General features: G+C 41.1%; 1 protein-coding gene across 1 annotated transcript in view; it reads right to left on the reverse strand.

Moving 5' to 3' along the window:
• Positions 1-8,771: 8,771 nt before the first annotated feature.
• The window catches only part of LOC125457429 (NACHT, LRR and PYD domains-containing protein 3-like), a 34,387-nt gene continuing 16,384 nt past the window's right edge, over positions 8,772-26,774 (reverse strand). The window contains exons 8-13 of the mRNA XM_048541607.2: positions 22,812-22,982; positions 18,828-18,944; positions 18,106-18,276; positions 17,208-17,378; positions 15,882-16,049; positions 8,772-9,735 (exon numbers count right to left, since the gene is read on the reverse strand). Of these exons, the coding sequence (XP_048397564.1) occupies positions 9,666-9,735; positions 15,882-16,049; positions 17,208-17,378; positions 18,106-18,276; positions 18,828-18,944; positions 22,812-22,982 (868 nt within the window). The 3' untranslated portion in view covers positions 8,772-9,665. The remainder of the gene's footprint in view (positions 9,736-15,881; positions 16,050-17,207; positions 17,379-18,105; positions 18,277-18,827; positions 18,945-22,811; positions 22,983-26,774) is intronic.

Genomic DNA, 26,774 nt, shown 5'->3' on the forward strand with positions numbered 1-26,774 from the left:
GCAAACGAATGTGGAAGAGTAGTTACCTAGACCACCTTGTAAATACTGATGATTGTGATCTACTTATGTTAACTGTACTTTGTAGAGATCATTAAGTGTTACTGTAAAATCCTTTATTGGTTTAGCATTGCTTTATTTCAAGTCATAAATACTTTTCAATCTAATTTTAAAAGTACAGTTGTAATATTTAAAAGGCATCTGGATGGGCATATGAACAGGAAGGGTTTAGAAGGATATGGGCCAAATACTGGCAAATGGGACAATGAATTTCGGATATCTGTTCAGCATAGATGATTTCAACTGAAGGGTCTGTTTTCGTGCTGTACACCTCTATGACTCTAATTGGACTTTTTAAACAAAAGTCACAATAAAAGATATTTCCCAGCAGAAGGTCTCCAAAAACAGATTTCTTTTTGATATTTTCTAATCAAACTGTTCTTTAATGGTATGACACACTTCTGGAGCTGGTGGGATTGGAACCCAGTCCTCCTGGCTCAGAGGTGGGAACACTCCCACCATGATCAAGAGACTCAGACAGTCATCTATTTTTATATATCTAGGAGTACTCTTACACACAACTGAATGAAGTATTTTCCATTACTTGGTGACTTCTGGTATTTTTTCATCTGTTAACCACCTTCATTGGTAAATCATGCAAATCCCATTAGGGCAATGTGGACTCTCAAAGGAGAGGGAGAGGCAGTCTTTTTTTTCCTTTTCTTTATATCTGGAAGTGTTCTTACACACAACAGAATGGTTTGCCCACCACCAAAACACCGTGACATCATTTTTCCAACTACTAACTGCCTCCAGTAAATCACTCATGCAGTCAAATAGGCATTTACATGGGAAGGCCCGTTGGGATCAATATAAACCATCAAAAGTGAGGGAAGGGTGAGGAGAGAAGGAAGGCACTAAATCAAAATGGAACTGAAGGTGGAAATAAAGCATTATGCTAACCTCTCTCCAAGAGCCTCTGAGAGCATGGATGGACACTGTATGCTCAGGCATGTCTTTATTTATTTACTTTCTACCCAGAAGTACTATTATGTATAATTGAGTGATTGCCCATGACCAAAATTCATTTCTTTTTAAACTAATAACTGCCACTAGTAAAAACACCTATGCAGCTGGTTGAATTTTTACAAGCAAAGCCCATTATGGGCAATAGAAAGCATCAATGGTGGGATAGGGGAGGGGAAAGAGAATGGAAGTGGACTAAATCAAAATGGAGTTGAATGGGGAAATAAGACATTATATCACCCGAGGCTTCGAGAGCATTGACAGGCACTGCATGCTCCCTCTCCAGGGACACCCAGGCACAGACATATCTGTGGAAGAGGGGCAAACAGTCAACAGATATGACCCTGTCTGCAGCACACTCTCAACCTGTTTGTAGCCAGCCTGTTCAGGCCCAGGAGCTGATTCACAAGTAAGTTCTCCGATCTGCCCAGATCCTTCTTCACTGGATGCCCAAAGATCAGTAGCATAGGCTGAAGTACAACCAAAAACACAGCAAAAGATTTTTCAAATAACTAAAATGGAGCATCTGCCTGCAACCAATATATACATGATCCACAAACTCAAAACAGCAATTTATTCATGACATATTTAATCAAAAACACATGCATTCATGACAAAAAGTAATTGGTGCCAATTAAAGAAAATCTGAGATAATAGGCTAATCATTCCTTTTATCCTGGAATTGACATCAGGAGATGACCATATTTATAGCATGCCTCACAAGCCAGACATCAGTTGATTCATTTGTTTATTGTCACATGTACTTGTTACAAATACAGTAAAACATGTTGAATAATATTGCCATTATCCAACACCATCTTAGAAATATAGAAAATAATCCAAGATGTATGACTTAAGGTAAAAAGTGAAGAAATTATGTTCAAAGCTCAACATTACAGCCTTTCTTGTTCAGTAGCTTAGCCATGGGCCTGGATCCAGGTCTTCCAGCCCGATGACGATGCTGATTCCAACATCAGCCCAAAGCAGTGGGCCATCTTGAATCCCTTTGTCATTGCTGGAACAGTCACCATTCTTCAACGCCATTTTACCTTCACAATGTCATCACTGCTATATAGCTGCACTTGGCCGATCTCGGCAATGCCAGTTGAAGCCGCAGGGGTCCTGAACTGGGCCCAAACCCTACACTGGGCCTACCACACCAAATCAGCCTCCACTGATGCTGCCAGGTTTTACACCAGACACTGAGCCCAAACATACCTCTTTCTGCTGCTACCACCTGGAAAACAAACTTGGCTCTGATGTGCTGGATGCCTCGTGGCCAACAATTCCATCTGAACTTTCCAAAAGAAGGTAAGTAAGAAAAGGAAAAGCAGACAGAGCAGATGAGCTCTGTGTTCCTGGGCCCAGGACTCTAAATACTGCGCTGCTTACTCCACATCCATCTTGACCTGAAGATTCAGAATCAGAATCTAATCACGCACTACTCGACCAATCAGAGTTCAGGAAACTCATTGGTAGTTTATGTCTAGACTGGCAGTGATTTCTTATTTGATCAGGTCCTGAGTCTTAAATCAATATCTTATACTTGCTTTCAGAATCCTCTACTAAGACCCCTTCAAAAGCCCTTTCCAAACCTGAGACTCCTCCTCCTAGAAAAGCATCAGCAATAGGTACATGGTCAATCCAACACTGAAAGTTATCCTCCAACTCATATACACTGCTGGTTTGGGAATATATAGCCACTTCTCCACTGTCACTGGGTCAAAAATTTAAAAGCACTGTGGGTATTCTTACACTTCAAAGACTGCAACGGACCAATCACCATCTTCTCCAAGGAAAGTGGGGATGAGTAATAAGTGCTGCATTAGCCAGTGAAACCCATATCCCATAAACATTTCTCAGGAATGACTTCAAAAGAATTTTTTCACTAGGCCACATAAAGAGTTTTCAGGACAGACCTTCAAAATCTTTGTTGAAGCTGTATGTTTTATGGAGCATCTGAAAGGAGGAACGAGAGGAAAGATTTAGCAACAGACCTCTGGGGCTTATGGCCTTGGTCGTTGAAGGCACAATTATCCACGATAGAGTGATTAAAATCCTAAATTCTCAAGCAACAAGAATTGAAGGAGGTTAGGTAGCTTTGTATCATAGTATTAGTGAAAATGACAGCGATATCGAGGAATGAGACCAGAAAGAGGTCTGAAAGCAAGGACGAGAGTTTTTAAATGGGGGCAGGTGTAAAACTGTGTCAAAGACTGCAGGTGTGTTGAAAAGAATGAGGAAGGAAAGTTTCTCTTTGATTTTGACTGCCTACTTTAGCATGGCCACAATGCCTACCCCTCTCAGTGATGCCGACTGTCTATTTCAGTGTGCCCGTAAGCCTGCTCCTCTTAATGATGCTGTCTGGTTGTCCTCAGTGTGCCCACCTTGCCTGCTATTGTCAGAGATGCTTGTCTATTCAGTGTGCTCATAATGCCCGCTCCTCTCAGTGATGCTGTCTGCCTGTCTCAGTGTACCCACCTTGCCCATTCCACTCAGTGAGCTGACTGCTCCTGATGGGGTTCTCACCTTGCCAGTTCTGACAGCCTGCAAACACATGCACAAGCTCTTCACACTTGGAGACTTCATAAACTCATCTGCCCTTCTGTTGATATGGAACTATTCTTCTGAACTGAAATCTTATTCTTTTGAACTGAACTGAAACTATTAGTAAACTGTGGAATTTACTTTTCAGTGTTCATAAAACTCAGCATTGTAAACACTTCATCACCTAACTCCACAGGTATCTTAGCAGGCACTTAAGTGACATAACAAGGTATAGAGCTGGGTGAACACAACAGGCCAAGCAGCATCAGAGGAGCAGGAAGGCTGATGAAATGCTCCTCTGATGCTGCTTGGCCTGCTGTGTTCATTCAGCACTACGCCTTGCTATCTCAGATTCTCCTGCATCGGCAGACCCCATTATCTCTGACTCACTTAAAGTGACATGCTATTTTTTGGAAATCATGTAATTAGTTTATTATTCCAAATGACTTTTTGATATCATAGAAAAAATAATTTACTTTTGTGGAACTGAAACTTAAATTGCAATTGCCTCTACTTTCAAATCCAAATTCCAAATGTTCATAACATATGAGACACTTCTATCACAAATGCAAAAAAGTAGGAAACATGAACAGTTCATATAAATCCATCCTTCATTGAAATAAAGGGCATTAATGAAATACAAATAACTTCATGAGTATCTGTACATCTAAAACATCTTTCTCTGTTATTTCTTGTTGATTCAATGTGGTGCTATTCTTATGGTTTCAACTGAACAGCTTCAGGGTGTTATGTCCCTGTTCTGATGCAGAAAGGCACAAGGCAGATGTCCTCTGGGTTTTGGAATCCATGAGGCCTCCAACAAAGACTGGCCCACCTCTACTAATGCAGGGACAGACATGCTCAAGTACAAGGCTTTGATAGGGGCAGATGAGGACTGTTATCAAATGACCCATGACCTTCAGGATTGTTGCAGAAATACTGATATTTTATAGATTAAAACTTAAGAGTGGAAGCGAAATTAAAACCTAGTTGGACTCTACAATTTGCAGTGATCATGTATCCTGGCCTTGGACAATCAAAATCCTGAATAAACCAGACAGGCCTAGCCAGGTGCACATTGTTTCAGAATGAACCATTGTTTTTCTCTCCAATGAACCTGCTTTGTTAGAAGAATGCTACATAGATTTGGTGGGACGACAAGGACAGCTAAGGTTCCAAACTATGTTCCGAGACTGTCAAATTTGACAAGTAGTCACCTAATTGGACCTTCCTGTCCCCACCCAATGCTGGTATTGGACGCAAGCAAAGAAATCTTTGAGAGGGGTGAGAAGATGGGGATAAAAGGAGCAACCAAGTGTCCCAGCTCACTCAACCGTGGCACTTTCTGCAATGGCATCTCCAGAGACCCTGTTTGGTTAGCAGGCAAGCTACACAACATTGCCAGCTCCTTGTGCCTTGTGGCGAGCATCATTCAGACTGACCAGACCCAGACAGACCACCTCAGTGAGGTGACCCGATGACGAGAGCCAGCTCTAGACTAGAAGGGAAGCCCAAATCAATAAGTGCAGATCCTGAAACATCAGGCAACCCTCAAAGACTTGAGGAGTAGCCTGTCCCAGACTTATTGAATGTGTAATGCCAGCCCTTTCAATCATGCAGTTCTAATACCGAGGTAAGGACCTGGGGCTAGGGTGTAGCGAGTCCTCAGAAGTGCATGTCAGAAGTAGATTTGAGGCTGTTTACTTAGAGATATAAGACTATTTACTGAAGAGTCCTGTGCAGAGATTGCTTGGTAGAATTTAATTAATGTACGATGCAGATAAATATTGTTTTTCTTGATAAAGAGTTCAATGAAGTTATGTTGGACCTTCCCCTGACTCTTATCCCCTTTATCTATATCATGTAACACGATTAAGTTAAAAACAGTTACTGCAAACTGGCCAAGGTTAATCAGGGTACATTACCCACTTTCACTTTACAACAGAGCTGAAAGTAAGAATGCCTTTCTTTATCTTCCCTCTCAGACAGCATGTACACTCCTGAGAAAGGGAATGCATTGTTGCTTGTCAGTGAAACATTGAGCCATTGTTGCATCCTTAAATGATACTGGAGACAAAAGCGAGTATTCTTCCCAATAAGACAATTTATTATGTAATTGCACATAAAGGATGCAGAATGCAGAGAAACTTTTTTTTTCCCAGCTCACAGTTCACTTAGTACATTTATATCCTGTACCACCATGTCAGATGTTCAGGCATCTTACTTATCACAAGATTAAAAGTTACCTGGAAACAACACAATATTTATAATTCGGGCTAAGTCACTAGGCATTCTACGGTGCTCATGTTTTTTGTGAAGATAACTTGTTCCTCCACTTTGCACGTTCTAGTATGATCATGCCTCTTTCTGTCTCAAAACGTTTCTCTATTCTGTCTGTTTACAGTTGTTACTACTGTGCAAAGTTGTTGGAGCCTCTGCCCTACATGGACTAAATTGGACTTTAAATTGAGGGGTGAAAGATATAGGACAGATGTCAGAGGTAGTTTCTTTACTCAGAGAGTAGTAAGGGAATGGAACGCTTTGCCTGCAACTGTAGTAGATTCGCCAACTTTAGGTACATTTAAGTCGTCATTGGACAAGTATATGGACGTACATGGAATAGTGTAGGTTAGATGGGCTTGAGATCGGTATGACAGGTCGGCACAACATCGAGGGCCGAAGGGCCTGTACTGTGCTGTAATGTTCTATGTTCTATGTTCATAAAATGATTACGTCTCCTTTGTTGGTTTGAAACAGGTTTCCACTTTCTACTTTCTGTCATCATTTCTCTAGAGGGTTAAACAATCCATACATTACACATATTGTAATTGTCCTGCTCTCTTTTAAAATGTTGATTTTTTTTGAATTAGTTAAATATGTCTCGATCCCTTCCAAAACCTACAGCCATTTGTTAACCTTATATCTAGCTGGCTATTGATCTACTTTGGATTCAACAGCCTAATGCTGGCTGAAGGGACAGACTGAGTGTGAAGGCCATTGATAAGGGACAATACTGAGTCTGATTCTCCACATATCACTATTTCCACAGATTCTTCTCCCACCAGTTAAGGAAGAGGTGCCGTTCTAACATCCACTTAATTGGTTGCCACAAATATTTTTATTTGTTTTTTAGTGCATAGCTATAAAACTTTGATTAAAGTATAACCAACTAGATCAACATGAAGGAACTATAGTCTCAAGGTTTTCTTATATGAAAGATGGAGCAATTTTATGACTTACTAACCCTGACAAAAATACAGACACTCACAAATACAGGCAATGAACTTGCAAAGAAGATGTGGGAAATATAATAGGAAGGTTTAAATTTGAAATTTATCGTTCTTCAGTTGTAAAAATGACCTGGATCCTAGCTGTTAAATTGTGTTTTGTTTCTTCAGCAGTTTGTAGACCATCTTGAGTTCTTGGATATTTTTCCCAAGTGCTCATTTTTAAGGTTGATGAGAAAGAGGGGCATGAAGAAAGAACTGGTGTCTCTAGTTTTGCTTATGAATTGATTTTCCTTGTTTCTACGCTGCTGCTCAAAAGCAGCTTCATTGTGCATCCCAAAGTCTTGGTCTAATGGGCAGAATCTTGTATGGGTCTGAAGGACTTGGGCTGTGGTGAGATTTGTGGTAGAATCATGTGACAAATCCAGCAAGGCCTATCTCAATGTCTAGAACGTCTTGCTCCACCTGTAATGCTTTTGCCGAGTGAAAAGTCAAGTTTCTTGCTGGACAGTGGTGAGTCACCAATAAACAGGGATTGTAGCTTTTTAAATGCCTTATTAACAGCCTAACTGGCCTATGAAAATGTTGTCACTTTAAAAACATTACTTTCTCCTGAGTTTTTTTGAAGAGAGGTTATAAAGACGGAGAACTGAACTGATTACTGGATCTGGCCTAAGTCAACAATTTAGGAGGCCTTTGGGTGATTGTTTCTTAAAAAAATCAGTTGTAACAGTGGAAGGGGAGTGGTCAGTTCTCATAGGCCACACTTCCTAGTTGTTTTTAGCTGTAGCAGCCAGAAGCTGTTTGGGGTCCTAGAAGGGTTGAAAGCTTAAGTAAATGACCCCCAGCTGCTACATTTTCTGAAATCCCTCCTGATGTTGTTTCCTACTGGATTGGAGAACTGCATGTAAGAGTCCGTGTCTGTACTTACCTTTTCTCCAAGGGGTGTGTTTATGGGATGTTACTATGTTGGAACAGTTTATTGTGTAACACATATTGTGTCTGTTATTCAGTTAAGTTTTCCAATAGTTAGGTTATTCTAAATTTTTCTTTCTTTTGTTTGTATTTTAACTACAGTGATTAATAAAATTGTGTTCTGCTTAATGTCAAGTAGCTTGAACGTCACATTGCATCTGGAACATGCACTTCACATCTATCCGTAAGTTAGGGTCTAAACTATCTTCTTAAAATATTTTGAGGGGGCCTGGTCTAGTCCATAACACACCTCATTAATATACAACTTCCGATCTTAACATGCTAGGTGGTAGACATCGAGAAATCTCAACATGGAAATCAGAGCAGGTATCTGGCAACTTCAGCTCACTGTTTGGTCGAAAGGACTTCCATGTTGGGAAGGCATCAAACACCGACGCAAAGAGCTCGCGGCCATATTGATGCCCCACCCATTCCTTCTGACAGCCATCACCTGCTCTAAGTGTAACACAGCCTGCAGTAGCCATATCGGTCTGTATAGCCGCTTACAGAATCACCCTGACAGAGGAACAGAGTCATCCTCGTCTGAGAGGCACCGCCAATGATGATGATACTAACTTGCACGATATTTTTCCTGTGGTCACTGACTGGCTGGGAGAAAACTAAAAATGCTGGAACTCATCTTGGGTCAGGCAGCATCCATACAGAAAGAGCAAGCTAAAGGTTTGAGTCTAGATGGAGTCATCCAGACTCAAAGCATTAGCTTGCTGGCACGCAGCTAATCTTATTTCTTATGTTCTTCCACTCATTCTCAATCCAGATAGAGGGAGTCATACTTCCCAACTGAATGGGAGAAACATATACTTACAGTTGTGTAAAAATGACATAATTCTTAGAAGCCTCTCCTAAGATGCTGCTTGGACTGCTGTGTTTATCCAGCTCCACACCTTGTCATATCATTTTATGCATTTTAAAACAGAATTTACAAAATAAGGCAAACATCCATTCATGTTATAAAATGAAACACTGATAAAAATTGAACACTTTTCCATCAATTTAATCAAATTAATAAGCCAGTTTTCAAAAGGCACTAGCTTTATGAACCGTAATTTGTTCAGATATAATGAAATCTTAAGCTAATACAGATAAATCATTGCATGAGTACATAATATCAGTTAACCATTCATGATTTTATACATTCCACAATTAAGCTCCACCAACATCTTTTCATTCAGACTGTGTAAAAAGTTGTAAAAATTTGTTTTTCAATGCACAATATCTCCCACACCCTTCTATTTCTTCAGTATTTGATACAATTTTATGAGATCTACAAAATCAAGAATGGGAATCTTGGTTAATTTTCCATTTCTAAGGCACAGTCCAAAGGCTATTTGTTGAGATCAGAAAAGGCAACACACACCAGAAATCAAACTTTGGTGCTTCCTGAATTGTATAGCTTAGATACTCATGATGTTATCTTGCTCAGCCAATTATTAAAGAAAATAAGATTTCACATCTTCACACAATTGCAATGATTTTGCAATTTTTACATTTATTAATATTTTTCTATTGTGATTTCAATTATTATTAGAACTTTAAGTCCTCTAGTGGGCTATTCATGTTTTTGATGCCACAGTTTGGAGTGGTTAGAACTGCAACCTCACAGCGCCAGGGACCCGGGTTCGATTCCCGCCTCGGGCGACTGTCTGTGTGGAGTTTGCACATTCTCCCCATGTCTGCGTGGGTTTCCTCCGGGTGCTCCGGTTTCCTCCCACAGTCCAAAGATGTGCAGGCTAGGTGGATTGGCCATGCTAAATTGTCCGAAGTGTTCAGGGGTGTGTGGGTTACAGGGGGATGGTCTGGGTGGGATGCTTCAAGGGGTGGTGTGGACTTGCTGGGCCTGAGGGCCTGTTTCCACACTGTGGGGAATCGAATCTAATCCTGTATTTTCTTCAGGTCTTCTAGAGTTTTGTATTCTTTTGCTGAAAACCGATTCTTCTCCAATCTTAACCAGAAATGAGAAATATGATAAGAAATTAAATTTATAAATACAAGACTTATTGACAATGCAACTGGTATGATACCTAGATTGTCTCCTACCACAACTTCAAGAAAAGGACTAGCCAACAGGTAGAGATATTACGAAATGCTTTGTGGATTGATGGGCATCAGGAGCTTTTTCCACATGCAGCACTTTCTCTTTTGATGGCCGCATTGTAGGGGTGGGAAGTTTAAATCCCCTTCCAATGTTAATGATATTGGGCCAATTCATGAAATAGACATTATGTACAGACTGTCAGAGGAGATGTGAGCCATGAGTGACTCTAGCCACAAGAGGGATATTGAGAAAATAAAAACTGGTTGCTCCCATAATTCTTTCATTGATAGCCTTTGAAATATAACAGGAATGTTCTTTTAGTTTGAGTTCAATGAAAAACAATCCAAGTTTATCCAACCTCTTCTAACTAAAACCCTCCAGACCAGGCAACATCCTGTTAAGCTTCTCTGCACCGGCTCCAAAGCACTCACGCCCTCCTGGCAGTGTGGTGACCAGAACTGCATGCAGTATTTCAAATGTGACCTAACTAAAGTTTTATACAGCTGCAACATAACTTGCCGACTTTTATATTCAATGCCCTCGCCAATGAAGGGGAGTGGGCTGCCTGTCTTCTTGACCATTGGGTTTTTACTTATTTGGGGGATGAGGCGGTTGCTGGTGGGCCAGTCTTTATTGCCCATCCCTAGTTGCCTTTGAGAAGCTGGTGGTGAGCTGCCTTCTTGAACTGCAGCAGTCTACCAGCTGTGGGTTGACCCACAATGCCTTTAGACAGGGAATTCCAGGACTTTGACCCAACAACACTGAAAGCACAGTAATATATTTCCAACCCAGGATGGTGAGTGGCTTGGAAGAAACTTGTAGATGGTGGTGTTCCCAAGTATCTGCTCCCTTTGTCCTTCTAGATATATAATTTGCACCTGAATTTGATCTTTCAAAATATAGCACCTTGGATTTTTCTGGATTACAATTCATCTGACATTTCTCTGCCCAACTCTCTGATCTATCTACATTCTGCTGTATCCTTTGACAGCCCTCCTCATTATCTGCAACTCAGCTAACGTTGGTGCCATCCGCAAACTTACTAATCAGACCACCTACACTTTCCTCTGGATTATTTACATATATTGCAAACTACAAAGGTCCCAGCACTGATCTCTGCAGAGCAGCACTAGTTACTGATCTCCTTTCCAAAAAAATCCTGCCATAAGGTACCTTATGAAATGAATTTCCACGTAGACACTCACTGCCCTTCCCTCATCAATCATTCCTGCCTCCTCTTCAAAACAAAACTCCATCAAGTTGGTGAGACTTGTCTTTCCCTGCACAAATCCATGCTGCCTATCACTCATATGTCCATTCACTTTCAAACATGAAAAAATCCTGTCTCTCAGTATCTTCTCCAACAGCCTCCCCACCACTGATATCAGGCTCACCAGCCTATAATTATCTGGATTATCTTTGTTTCCCTTCTGAAGCAAAGGAACAACATTGATTGTTCTCCAGTAGCAGAACCTCGCCTAAGGCCAAAGAGGATGCAAACATACCTGTTAAGGCCTCAGCTATTTCCTCCCTTACCGCCCACAGTATAGATCCCATCTGGTCCTGGAAACCTTAATGTTTTTCAAGACACCCAACACTTCCTCCCTCATTATGTTGACCTGCCCAAGCATAATCACGCACCTTTCCCCAACCTCAAAATGCTTCAAGTCCTTCTCTTCAATTAATACCGATGTAAAGTACTCATCAAGGATTTCACCCACTTCCTCTGTCTCTTACACAAAATCTCTCTCTTTGAGTGAGCCTACTCTTTCCCAGATGCCCTCTTGCTCCTAAAATATGGATGAAATGCCTCGGGACTCTCCTGTTGTCCAAGTCCATTTCGTGATCCCTTTTAATCCTCCTAACTTCCCGTTTGAGCTCCTTCCCACTTTCAATATATACTTCAAGGACTTTGTCTGCTTTTAGTTCCTTAAACCTTAAATATGCTTCCTTTTTTTGACTAAGCTGATAATTTCCCCTGTCATCCAAGGTTCCTGAATCCTGCCATTCCTATGTTTCATTTTCACAGGAACATGTCTGTCTTACACTCTAATCAACTGATCTTAAAAAGATGTGGATTTACCTTCAAACCGCTACTCCCAATCACATTGTCCAATTCTTGCCTAATTCGGTTATTGTTGGCCTTCCCTCAATTTAACACCTTCATCTGAGGTTCACTCTTATCCTTATCCAGAAGTATCTGAAAACTTCTGAAATTATGGTCACTATTCCTAAAATTCTCCCCCACTGAAACTTTGATCAATTAGCCAGGCTCATTTCCCAGTACCATGTCTAGTATGACCCCCTCCATCACTGGATTATCCATGCACTGTTTCAAAAAACCCTCCTGGAAATACCAAACAAATTGCTCCCCATCCAAACCCCCAGCACTAAGGGAGTTCTAGTGAACGCAGAGGAAGTTAAAATCACCCACAACAACAACCCTGTTATTTTCATATCTTGCAAGAATCTGATTACATATCTTTTCCTCTATCTCCCACTGGAGGTCTGTAGTGCAATTGTGTAGTGCACGTTTCCTCTACCTGAGCTCTACCCATAATGCCTCACTGCTAGATTTCCCCCAGGATGTCCTCCCTGAACACAACTGTGATATGCTCCCTTACTAGTAATACAACTGTCCCATCTCTCGCTTCCTCCTTTGTCTCATCTAAAGCATCAATATCCATGAATGCTATACTACTGATCATATCCCTCTTTCAACCTTGTCCTATGACAGTAACAACATAATAACTGAATGCAGTTAAAATGAAAATAAACAAAAAAAACCTTTGGCAGTTTTCACTTTGAGAAGAAAAGGCCTTTTTTTCATTTCTGTAGACTCAATTGCCTGGTTTGTTTTTACAAAAGATGGACCACTTGAGGAGATCTACATTTTTACTGAGTTTTATGAATGAGAATCCTTTCTCAGTGGAAGTAAGAGCTCAATTAGATTGCTTCAACTTTAATTTTCCTTCTTCTCTATTTCAGAGATGTAATTCTTGTGGTCTGCCCATAGTTATTTCTGGGCAACTGGCTATGGGAGATACAGGTGGCATGGGCAGTATGAGGAGATAATGGGTGTAAGAGTAAGCACAGAGAATATGATGGCGATGGAGGAAAAGAGGGAGCATGGTAGTGCATGAAGTATGGGTGAGCAATGAGGGTGAGGGTTTGAGGGCCGGACAATCATTACCATAACTGAGCAGCTGAGCTGAGGTGGATGTCTCAGCCCGCTGGACATCTGCACAACTCTGTTAACACACCAGATCTGTATCACGAGGCTGTGCACCCGAGTATATTGCATTTCCAACACCCTGACATGAAAATATGGCAGACAGGAGCATTTTTAAAGGTGACAGGTCTGTGTTTCCCAACTTGGCCTTTCTGTTTTGGCTAGAAACAAACTGGCACCCTGTCCAATTTCTCAGAGTTTGCTCTTTCCTTTTCAAAGAAAGTAACTGACAAGGCTGAGGGAGAGGAAGTGATTTCCCAAGCAGAATCCCTCTTTCTCTTCGTGGAAGGGAATGGAGTGCAGGTATGATGTCAGTATATTATCTGAAAGAAAGCAAGCTTCCCTTTACAGAAAGTGTATACAAGCGCAGATTGATGAAAGGCAAGCAGCTTAGATTCTCAAATAATTTTAAGTTAAAAAATAATAATGCAACTTGGTTCACCCAGTTGAGGATAGATAAGATGTGGCAGGTGCAGGTGTTTTCGATAGGAAAGGATGGATGAGAACTCAAAGTGATGCTTTACTTACTTTATCGTGAAATTTCCTGAAATTAAACCCTTCAAACTGAATAGCATCATTTGACAAAACAGCCCAAAGCATAGCAACATCTTTAGTTGTTGATTTGTTTATGTTTGAGTCAATAACTACAAAGTAAAACGAAGTTTACATCCCTAAGTTATTTATCCTTTATCCTGCTGGATGTTTAATTCATGCTAACAAGTTCAGAGGTACATTGCAAGAAATTTGAATATTTTTGTTCACACAACCTTAAATTATAAGTAAAATTCTACTTAGTGTCAAATGAAATATTTGGACTTTTCGGGTGACATCACTCAAAATAGGGACACAGAAATTTTCTCTAGTGATTACCTTTGGCAAGAGACAGTGTACACTGTTATGTGTCTCTATTTTACCACTGATCTCATCACAAGTGACCTAAGTAAGGCTAAAAAAATTTTAGGGTCTGAGGTGACAATTTGACAGTAATTGTTCAAAGAGGAACATCCAGAACTCAAGTTGGACTGAAGGGTCTGTTTTCATGCTGTCTAACTGTGACTCTATAGTACAAATTGTGTTAATAAGTATCAGAATGTGACCACCAACTGATACTTTGAATGATGGCAGATTTAAAGCAGGAAATATAACTCAACCAGAATGCTCTTTTGATCTGATACTACATTAAACTTATTTCTTTCACTTGGCCAATGAACTTTAATATGAGGGCAGCTTCTCTGTACCATTTGCATCTTTATGAGAAACTCACCTTTGAGAAGGGAATCTCAAATGGAAAGGCAGGATCTCAAAAGAAACAGAAGGCCATCAGGCAAGGGTAGGTAATTATAGCTGCTTCATCAAATAACGGGGTTCTCAAGTATTTCAGCTTTTTCATTTAAATTTTATTCAGAAAAATAAAACTAGGGTGTAGTATGATCTAAACTGTAGTATTTGTATGTACATTTTTGAATGTTAATTGCTGTAAGCTCGGATTTCTGGATTTGAGTTAGTACCTTGTGGGTTTTTCTGTGTGTCTGAGTTTAATAACTAGCTTGTAAGCATTTTGTAACCAAGGTGGTTTCTTTTAAATGTAGTTTTGATGCCCACGCTGCACAGTGAATGAACTTTTTGCATGAATGGGCTTTTGTTTCTTTAGACTTTTGCAGCTAAACATAGTAAGACATGTGTCTTCAGAAGCTCGTTAGACACTTCTATAGCCTTTTTTTGAGCTTAAGAGGAACAGCTCTAAGCTTAGAGAAGTCATTCCTTTCACTTTTAACCTTGCATAGTGTTAACCCTGTGAAGAACTTCAACAGATGGCCGTATATTTCTGACAGATTGAGTGAATTAGTTTACTTTGAGGCAAAAACCTCATCTCAGACCAAAAATGTTGGGATAAAGACCCTGAAAATTTAACTTAAAGCTGATTACAGTGAAGCTCAGGTGTGTTTCACTCCAGGAAGAAGGTCTCTGCAATTCTAGTGATGTTGCAACTGATTCAATCCTACTAAGGTGGTAGATGCAAGGACTCTAATGTGAGCATTATATGAGTGGTGTTTTGGGTATTATACAAACGCTTTTTTTTCAATTTGTCAAAGAGTGTTTTGAGATTAATGGGCTTGAATTTTTATGGTGCAGTTAACACCTTTGAATTTGTACTATAAGTAGATAGTTTCGGTTATTCTATTTTATCATCATTCCAGTTGTAATAAACTTCCATTTTGTTGTTAAAGCAAATTATGCAGAATTGCATGTATACGTTCAGTAAGAGACCACTTTGTTAAAACCAAAACAAATGAAAATGTGATCTATCAAGCCAGATTCCTGGAATCTGGCTTGTCTAATAATGACATCTGCTAGGTCCATGACTGTAGGTAATCCTTGACTTTGAGGGCAAGAGGCCAACCAAAGAAATGGGCTAGACCCAATGGAAAGAACTGGACTTGGCTGAGAGCTAAATTCAGCAATCCCACATACTAATTCAATTTTTGCTAGCTAAAATTGTAGGTGAAGGTCCAACGTTTAACCAATGCAACTTAATGAGAGCATTTCATGTTTATGTCAACCTTGCCGTTCTATTCACGAACACTACTGCATTCATATTACTTATAATTTTGACTACAAACGATTCAATATGGCCAAAACGAACATAAATTTAATTATGTGAGAAGTAAAAGAGAAGCTATCTCTCTAAGTGAACACTTTACATAATAGAGTTCTCAACTACAACTGGATTTTGACCCTAGGTGTACATCTCAACTGGAATATACTTGGCAAATAGAACTATTAATTTTGTCTTTCATTAATAAATGAGGTGACACCTCACCTTACGGTCTTTATCTTGACACAATGCAAAATGAATTCAGAAAACCTTTGAACGGATTTGTCCGTAAATTTGTTATGACTTAAATCAAGTTCCACTAGTTCCTGCAATGTTGCAAATGTGGCTTTGAGATCAATTGACCAGGCATCTGTGAGATTAGTTTTCGACAATCTAAGAGGAACAGAAATATAAAACATGACAGAAATAAGTTTCAAACTTCTGAAGAAAAAAGGTAGAATCATATCTAGATATTGAAATTATAAGGTGTGAAATCTGAAATGTTCAAATGAACGCACTTGTCTACAATTTTACAAATGTGTCAACTCATTTGTTTTGACAGAGTTACACAGGTATTTTAATGCTTGCAGTAAAAGTAAACAGCATATTTTTCTCTTTTGAACCTTGAACCAGCTGAGCCTTGTACATCCTAAAGGTTTGTGTCAGCAGCAATCTGCAGGTGGACCTGGTAAAAATTAAACAAATATAGTCTAGACAGGCCTCAAAGTCATGTGACATTTAGAGACAGAGGTGACAGACACTGATGAGAATGTGGAAAACTATTCCAGACTCTGATAAGCTTAAATGGTACTTGACTGGATGAAGTAGATATCGACATTAACCTATGATCTAGAATAGATATTTATGCAAATATGAAACAAGACTGGAATTTGGATAATGAAGACATATATGTGAATGGAATGTTATAATAATATTGAGCTTCTCTGTATCTGAGTTCTATCCCAGTCTGGCTGGAGAGATACTCTCCCTGTGCTTGCTGAATACGTGAAGAGAAAACACTCTGCAAACAGAAAAAGATCAGTTCAGCCAAACATAGATCCCTTACTTTCAGAAAAAGGGGAAGCTGAAATGGGGAACAAAGAGATGAGTGAACAATTAAGTACACATTTTTGGTGATCACACAGTATGGAGCTGGAGAAGCACAGCAGGCCAGGCAGCATCAGAGGAGCAGGAAAGTTGACGTTTCAGGTCAGGACCCTTCTTCAGAAATGGGGATGGGGGGAAGGGAGCTCAGAAATCAATAGAGAGAGGAGGGGTGGGGTTGAGGAAGGGAGATGCGATAGTTATAGGTGAGTACAGGTGGGGATTTGTCAATGAGGTGTGGGAGAGAAGATGGACACGTTGTGTCAGGGCAAGGAGGCCTAAACATGGAATTTCAATGTTCACATGGTGTGGATATTGAATACAAGATATTGTTGTGGGATCAATGTCTCAGTAGGTTTATTTCCTGAACATAGGTGAGCATCAAAGGTCAATGTGAATTATAGCAATTGTTCATGTATTAAAATTTAACACCTTGTTTTTACATACCCAAGCTTTTGTAATTTACAGCGTGAATCCTTCAGTGAGGATAGCAGCATGGTCACTCCATCATTGCCCAATTCATTCATGCTCACATCCAATTCTGTCAGGGTCTGGTTGGTGTTGAACACAGAAGCAAGTCTTGCACAACAATCACTGGTTAGTTTAGCATTTGCCACCCTGTGAAAATAAAGGATTACAAATGGAAGATTTCAAAATTACCCAAAACAGATGTTGAATCTGAACTTGTTCTTCAGCTCCTAGTTGGCAACTGACTCTCTCAATACTTTTGACTAAACAAGCAATCCGTCCACTGCCAATAACTCTAAATTGTGTTTCTTACATATGATGGCTTCTTACTAAAATATCATCAGGAGGAATGATCTGATATTTTCAGTCTGAGGGGACAGTGCAGATATGACTTCTACAGACATGGCAATTCCACAAACACTCCAAGACACTTCCTTGGGCTGAGGTTAACTATGTAAAGATTCATTTCTGACAGTAAGGGGTGCGCCTGCCAAGGGGATACCGATATGACAATGTTAGAGGTGACTAACCTTGAATTTTCCATCCAGTCCTTTGGCAGAGCTGTTGATTTCATCTGATGAAAGGCAGGGGCCTTCCTAACTTCAAAAGGAATTACAATGGGCCGACGCTCCTGCCCTCAACATATGCTGCCACCTTTCTCTTGACAGTGCCTGCATTAATTCACTGCTGTTGTGGAAAGATCATTGTGTTCCCCCATTTTGTTAGCTACAGGTAGTGAACTGGTACTGGCTCAGGCATCCAACGCCCTTATAATATGTGGAAGCCCTTGCTGCTGGATTTCCCTTTGTTCTGACATGGCAATGCCAATTTCAAGTCGCATGTTGCAGCAAAATATGACACATTTCCAGGTACTTACTTTAATGATTGAATTTTACAGCCTTTCTCTGTCAGAATGTCACACAATGCAGCCATTCCTTCATTTTGTACATTGTTAGAACCAAGGTCCAGCTCTGTCAGTATCTGATTTCCTTTCAGGGATTTGATGAGCTCAGCACAACCATTTTCCGTGAATGAATTCTTTGCCAATCTATAATGCAAACAAAATGTTGTCAGCTTGAAATGAAACATGTACATCAAGAAAGTCAACTGGAAATTATTGAAAAATAATTCATTGAAAAATAATTCTCAACTCAAAGTTTTAAAATGCATGCACAGCTTGCTAAACAAAATGTGAACTGTCAGACTGCGCAAATGGGAATGTAGACAAAGATGCTTTTTTTTAAGAGAATCCCTACAGAATGGAAACAGGCCCTGAACAAGTCCACAGTGAACCTCAGAGCATCCCACCCAGGCTCAGCCCCCTAATCTATACATCCCTATGGGCAATTTAGCATGGTCAACTCACCTAGCTTGCACATCTTTGTACTGTGGGAGGAAATCCACAAGGACACAGGGAGAATGTGCAAACTCCACACACAGTTGCCTGGGGCTGGAATTGAACCTGGGTCCCTGGTGCTGTGAGGTAGCAGTGCTAGCCACTGAGCCACCGTGCTGCCCTTTATGCATATATACACACATATCAAGAGATTTTTCTTCTGTTTGAGTAGGAGAATGTAGGTGATTGTAAAGTATGCTTACCCTAGACTCTGTAATGTACAATTCTTGCTTTTCAGTATATCACAGATTATCCCAGCTCCAGAAGCATCCTCATAGGTGCCCATTATTCCAAACTCAAATGCAAATATAGAATTTAACCTTAACGGAATACAAATAAGCTTGAAAATAAAACAAAACTTCAACTTTTGTGATTGATTATTTTGAATTACAACACTTGTTTAATCCTACAAAGAAAATGACATTTGATTTAGACAAATTATGAGCATTCATTCCCCAACATGTACTACAATAGGATTGCTAATTTGTCTCCCACCTTGTTTGAAAAGTCTGAGGACAACTTTCAACGAACAATCTTTCAATGTTGGTGGCTAAGACGAAGCCACTGTGAGGAATAGCTGCCTTGTGGCTCATCAAACAGATAATTATCACTTAAGATGCTGCTGAGGCTCAGTCAAGAGGTTGAACAGTATCTTAAGGGATTTTGCAGAATTGAAAACCCTCTCCTAAACAGCGGTGAGCTGGTTAGGGATTTGTATTTTGTTGGTAGTAATTTCAAGGATAGTCTTTTTTTAAGTCATTATTGTTGGAGAAATGAAGAGGAGCAGTGGTATGCTGTGAAAGACTTTGTAAAATTCATTCATAGGATGTATGCAGCACTGGTTAGGCCAACAGTTACTTCTAATCATGATTTGACTTTGAGAAGAGGGTGGGAAGTTGCCTACTTGAATCACTGCAATTTGGTGCAACACTTTGTCAAAACTTCGGCATCATTTCAGAACCATTTAGTGCGGTACTTCTCTCAGAATTTCACTAAAAGAATGAACACCATGTTATTCTACTTTATTCAGCACTTTTAGACCCACAGAGTAAAGAAGTGCCTGGTCTTGGGCCTCCATGTAGAATGGCTCCCTTGGTCTGGCACAGACGTCAAAGCAGAGCTGTAGGAAAAACACAAGGAGAGGATGGGGAAGTAGTGCTCTTCCCAAGACATGTACATCATATCCATCCTCCTTTGATCCACCTTCACCAGGTCCTCCAGTGCCTCATCTCTGCACCCTGTCCTTCAGTCCCTACATAATCCATACTGTCTGCCAAAACACTCCACACTTTGGGCTGGATTTTACGTTGCCCCAGTGGACATGTGTTCTGTGGGGGCAGGGGAAGATATGTAAAATTGCCTGTCACCTTCCTGCCCGCTCCCATAAGACGCTAGGTAGATATGTACTGAAATCAGCTGACTGACCACTATAGTAAAACAGATCATTAAAGCTCAGTTAAGCTTGTTATTGTGTCCATTCACCTGGATAATAATCCACACAGCTGGTACCATTTTTTTTTGCCAATCACCTCAAACTGATGCCCTCTGGTTCTTGATACTTTTGCCAATGGGGAGGTTTCCCTCTTTCAACTCTGTCTAGATCTCTCATGAGTTTGAACACTCTAGCAAACCTCCACCCAACTTTCCCTTCTCTAAAAAGAATGACCCCAACCTCTCCAATTCAACCAACCTTGGAACTAAAGTCTCTGAGGCTGTAATCTTATTACAATCTTTCAAACATGGACAAAACAGGTCAATTCCAGAGGTGAGTTAAGAGTGACTGACCTTGACATCAAGACTGCATTTGACTGAGGCAATGAGCTCTAGCAAAACTAGAGTCAATGGAAATCAGGGGAAACCTCATGCTGGTTGGAGTCATTCCTGACACTTATGAAGTTGGTTGTGGTTGCTGCAGTTTAGTCATCTCTGCTCCAGGATATCTCTGCAGGAATTCCATAGGATTGTCCTTAGGATGGCCCAACTATCTACAGCTCTTCATCAATGACTTTTGTTCCATCATAAGGCCAGAAGTGGAGATGTTTGCTGATGCTTGCTCATTGTTCAGCAGCATTTGTGGCTGGCACTCAGAGAGTGAAGCAATCCGTGTTCAAATGCAACAAGGCCTGAACAAGATCCAAGCTTGGGCTCACAACTGGCAAGCAAATTTATACCACGTACACATGTGCCAGGCAATGACCACCTCAAAGAAGAGACTCTGGCCATTGTCCCTTGACATTCAGTGGCATAATCAAACAGTGTCCTCGACTTTATTAATCGGAGATTTGTGTACAGCTGCAAGCAGATGATGTTGAACTTTTTAAGACACTTGTTAGACCTCAGCTAGACTGTTATGTACAGTTATGGGTGCTAGATTATAGGTAAGTTGTGAAAGCACTTAAGACGTTGCAGAAGGGATTTATAAGAATGGTTTCAAGAATGAGAATTTTCAATTGTGAGGGCCGACTGAAGAAGTTGGGACTATTCTCCTTGGGGAGAAGAAGACTGACTAGATTGGTAGAAGTTTTTAAATCATGAGCAGATTAGCTAGAGTAGAACAAAAAAGGAACAAGAACAGAACAGCGTAGCTTTAAAGTAATATGCAAGAAAAGTAAGGATAAAGTGAGAAATAAAATACTTTTTCAGTGAGTAGGTTATGCAATCCACTGCCTGGAAATATGGTGGAGGCAGATTCAATTGATGCCTTCAAAAGGGTATTGAACAATTACTTGGTGGAAATAGTATGTGAAGTTATTCAGGAAGAACAGGAGATTGGCTGTAGGTAATCATGCTTGTTTGAAGAGCTAGTGAAGGCATCATGAGTTGAATGACCTCCTTCTTTCCATTTCTGTGATACTATAGAAGAAAACTATGTTGTACTGAATCATAAGCCTAGACCAATGCCTCCATCCAGATGAGTTCAGGTCATATTTAGAGCATACCAGGGAAAGTGCAGGTTCACATACCTGCAACCCTTTGGTTTCTGCATTCCTGCTAGAATTGTGGCATTCTTTTATATTGCCTCACCTTATACTTCCTACCAAAATATATCATTTGATACTTCTCTGTAATAATTTTCATCTGCCATATGTCCCTGCATTCCAACAGTTTGTATTTTGTCATCTTGAAGTTTATCATCAACATTTTCACAATTGACAATACTGTCAAACTGTCTTTCTTCTGCAAACTTTGAAATTATAACCTTCAGGCCCAAGTCTACGCTATTAACATATATTAAGAAAGGCAGAGGTGTTAATACAAAGCCTAAAGAACACCACTATATTTATTTGTTTTTATTCACAGAACGTGCGTGTCATTGGGTCAGGTATCATCTAATGTCCTTTTGTAAATGCTCTTAAGAAGGTGGTAATGACCAGCCTTTTCTAGTCACTACAGTTCATGGAGGGTAGGGACACCCAAATTGTTGTCAGGAGTTCTGGCTTGTGCATGACTTGGATGGAGACCTACAGATGGTGATGCTCCTGCACATCTTCTGCCCTTGTCTTTCTTGATGAAGGCAGTTGTAGCTTGGAAGGTTTGTGCAAACCTACCCTGGTGAGTTGCTGCATTGCATTGTGTCGATGGTACACACTGCCACCACTATGCATTGGTGGTGCAGGGAGTGAATATTTAAGTTAATGGGATGTCCATAAATGGGTTGCTTTGTTCTGGATGGCATCAAGATTCATGAAAGGTATTGGAGTTGCAATCATCAAGGCAAGTGGGGAATATTCCATCAGACTCTGGACTTATGGCTCGTATTTTAAGGACAAGCTTTCGGATTTAAGAGGTGAGCTGCATGTTTCCCAGCTGCTGACCTGTCATTGAGCCAATGTATGTGGATGGTGCAGTAAAGTTCCTGATTAATGTTAACACCCAAGACGTTGACAGTGTGGACTTTAGCAATGGTAATGCCATTGATTGTAAGGGGAGATGTTTTGATTCTCTCTTGCTGGTGATCATTGATGGTCATTGCCTAGCACTTGAGTGGTGTGAATGTTGCTGGCTACTTGTTGGTAAAATGACAGAAGCACAATTTATGGCATGTTATCATTACAAATTTACCGATAAATAACTTGAAGCAATTAATGTACAGTTAAGATAAAAGAAAAACTCAAGTTCTCAGAAACTCAAAAAAGAAACAAAGATGTGAACATCACCAATGGAAAACTTTAACAATGATTACATACCCAAGTTTTTGTAATTTACAACTTTCATTCTTCAGTGCTTCAGAGAGTTCTTGTAGTCCATTCTCACCTATTCTATTATGACTCAGGTCCAGCTCTACCAGAGTATTGTTTACACCAAGCATTTTAGCCAAGTCCTTACAACAAGCGGATGTTAGTTTATTACCACCAACACTATGGAGATAAAACAAAATACATTTCAACGCAAAATGCCAGAAGCACTAAAAGACACAGATGTATTATTGCTGCACTCACAATTTGCATTTTAACGCAGTTCTCCCAGCTGATTCCTATTCGTTCAGTCATCTTGACAAATACAATTTAAATAGTACTTTATTTTTGATGACTTGGTGATCGACCCCACAAAGTTTGACTATCAACATGAATCCCCTAATTGCATATCTATTTTCTGATTTCAATTCCTCTCTTAAATTGGGAATCCTCTGCCAAGCGAGCAGGTGAGTATGAAATAAAGGCAGATACAAGACAGGAAAAGCACTATTTGCTTTGACTTTTGAATATTACTTTCTCTTCTAATAACTTCAATATAAAAATGTAATTTGTTATAATGGTATAAATCTACTGCCATGATGTACAGTTATGAGGTACAGGTTTCGTAAAGAACTGCATGGTGGGCCTCAGAATTGGCTCCCAAGAATCACCTGAATTTACCGCTGCACCGTGCCAAGTTTCTGAAAAGTTTTCAGTAGATTACAATTAAATAAATCAGCATGTAAAGAGTTTTGAAATTTAGCGTGTCAAACAGACAATGGTTTTCCCTGGAGATGAGAACAACTCTTTCTTCTCTCAGCAAACATGGAAACATGGGGCATACAATTAATGGTTAGAAACTTGTAGAGTAAATGACATAAAGAAAGAGGTGATGGATGAAATTAAGTTCCGGGCCAAGCCTAATTCATTTCCTCATCAAAAACCAGGACCCGACAGTTTGGGACAGTGTCAGTCTTTGGGTTTCATGCTCGCTAAAAAGGCAAGAAGGTTACCTGATACGCTTCATGCATTTCTATATCTTAGCCCCTACAACATACATCACAGGAAATTAGGTTTGTAGTGAATCATGTATCTGGACATTTAAAAACAAATAATCATGCACTAATACAACATCTCAGGCTTACATATGTAGTCTGCATTATGTGATTATTAGATTTCAATTACATCATATCCATAGTTGACTGACTGGCTGCTTGCTTAACTGCTGGCTACTAACTGAATGCACGATCACAGGCTATGATGGAGACCTTTGCGACTACAGCATCACATAGTCTTGATGACTTCAAGGTACAGGGCCTTTCTGAGATCTGTACAGTGATACAAGACTGCCTACTTAAGAACTATCTTGAAACACGATGAGAGAAACATCATGAAGGGAAACTATTCAAAATCTAAGGCAGCGCGACTGAGGAACAGAGAAGAAGAATAACTGTCTAAGATATTTTCAGTCTGACTACAGCGAGGGGCTGGAAACCGTGCAACATCTTGGCCTTGCTGCCTGACAAGAAATGTAGGTTGTAAGCATTAAAAATACTGAAATCGTATTGTGCACCTCCGAATGGAACATGGTGTACAAAGTAAAGTTTATTTCTATTGCACTTTCTGTCATTTTCAATTTGTAATTCTTGCTCTCAAGCTGTATGACTCACATGGAATGTGCACTTTAAATAGCAAGACAATGAGGCACCAAACAGTGCAAAATGCTGCATGAAGTTATGTTAAATTTTATTGCATTTCCTGAAATTTTCAAACTGAAATATTTTTTAATATCAGTCTACAAATTTTATGAATAAAATATATTTTTGGAAAATGCCTGCAAGAGGGAGAAAAGAAAGAGGATGTCCGAGGAACAGCTACAGGTCTGCTGTAAACGAGTTGAACATCCAGAAGTAATCAGAGATAATGGGAACTGCAGATGCAGGACAATCCGAGATAACAAAGTGTAGAGCTGGATGAACACAGCAGGCCAAGCAGCATCCTAGGAGCACAAAAGCTGACATTTTGGGCCTAGACCCTTCATCAGAAAAGGGGGATGGGGAGAGGGTTCTGAAATAAATAGGGAGAGAGGGGGAGGCCGATCGAAGATGGATAGAGGAGAAGATAGGTGGAGAGAGAATAGGTCAGTCCAGGGAGGACGGACAGGTCAAGGGGGCAGGATGAGATTAGTAGGTAGGAAATGGGGGTGTGGCTTGAGGTGGGAGCAGGGGATAGGTGAGAGAAAGAACAGTTTAGGGAGGCTGGGATGAGCTGGGCTGGTTTTGGGATGCAGTGGGTGGTGGGGAGATTTTGAAGCCTGTGAAATCCACATTGATACCATTGGGCTGCAGGGTTCCCAAGCAGAATATGAGTTGCTGTTCCTGCAACCTTCGGGTGGCATCATTGTGGCACTGCAGGAGGCCCAGGATGGACAAGTCGTCTAAGGAATGGGAGGGGGAGTTGAAATGGTTCGTGACTGGGAGGTGCAGTTGTTTACTGCGAACTGAGTGTAGGTGTTCTGCAAAGAGGTTCCCAAGACTCTGCTTGGTTTCCCCAATGTAGAGGTAGCCACAATGGGTAGAGTGGATGCAGTAAACCACATTGGAAGATGTGCAGGTGAACATCTGCTTGATGTGGCAAGTCTTCTTGGGGCCTGGGATAGGGGTGAGGGAGGAGGTGTGGGGGCAAGTGTAGCACTTCCTGCGGTTGCAGGGAAAAGTGCCGGGTGTGGTGGGGTTGGAGGGGAGTGTGGAGCGGACAAGGGCGTCCTGGAGACAGTGGTCTCTCCGGAAGGCAGACAAGAGTGGGGATGGAAAATTGTCTTTGCTGGTGGGGTCGGATTGTGGATGGCGGAAGTGTCAGAGGATGATGCATTGTATACAGAGGTTGGTGGGGTGGTATGTGAGGATGAGGGGTTTCTCTTTTGGTGGTTATTGCGGGGACGGGGTGTGAGTGATGAGTTGCGGGAGACTTGGTGGAGGGCGCTCTCGATCATTGTGGGAGGGGATGTTGTGGTCCTTGAAGAACGAGGACATCTGGGATGTACAGGAGTGGAATGCCTCATTCAGGGAGAAGATGCAGCGGAGGCAAAGGAATTGAGAATAGGCGATGGAATTTTTGCAGGATGGTGGAAGGGAGGAAATGTATTCTAGGTAGCTGTGGGAGTCGGTGGGCTTGAAATGGATAACGGTTTCTAGGTGGTTGCCTGAGATGGAGACAGAGTGGCCCAGAAAGATGAGGGAGGTGTTGAAGATGGTCCAAGTGAGCTTGAGGTTGGGTGGAAGGTGTTGGTGTAGTGGATGAACTGTTCAAGCTTCTCTTGGGAGCACGAGGCAGCGCCGATACAGTCATCAATGTGACGGAGGAAGAGGTGGGGTTTGGGGCCTGTGTAGATGTGGAAGAGGGACTGTTCCACGTAACCTACAAAGAGGCAGGCATTGCTTGGGCCCATGCAGGTACCCATGGCCACCCACTTTGTCTGTAGGAAGTGGGAGCAATCGAAAGAGAAGTTTTTGAGGGTGAGGATGAGTTCGGCTAGGCGGATGAGGGTCTTGGTGGAGGGGAGGGGCTGGTCGGGTCTGCTGGATAGGAAGAAGTGGAGGGCCTTTAGGCCGTCTGCATGAAGAATGCAGGTGTATAGGGAATGGACATCCATGGTGAGATTGAGGTGTTGGGGCCTGAGGAATTGGAAGCTCTGGAGGAGGTGGAGGGCATGGGTAGTGTTATGGATGTAGGTAGGGAGTTCCTGGACCAAGGGGGAGAAAATGGAGTCCAGATAGGTGGAGATGAGTTCGGTGGGGCAGTAGCAGGCAGAGACAATGGGTCGACCAGCGCAGGCAGGTTGGTGGATTTTGGGAAGGAGATAGAATCGGGCGGTGCGGGGTTGGGGAACAATGAGGTTGGAGGCTGTGGGTGGGAGGTCACCTGAGGTGATGAGATTGTGGGTGGTTTGGGAGATGATGGTTTGGTGCTCGAGGG

The sequence above is a fragment of the Stegostoma tigrinum genome, chromosome 14 (assembly GCF_030684315.1).
Source record: "Stegostoma tigrinum isolate sSteTig4 chromosome 14, sSteTig4.hap1, whole genome shotgun sequence".
Taxonomy (NCBI): Eukaryota; Metazoa; Chordata; class Chondrichthyes; order Orectolobiformes; family Stegostomatidae; genus Stegostoma; species Stegostoma tigrinum.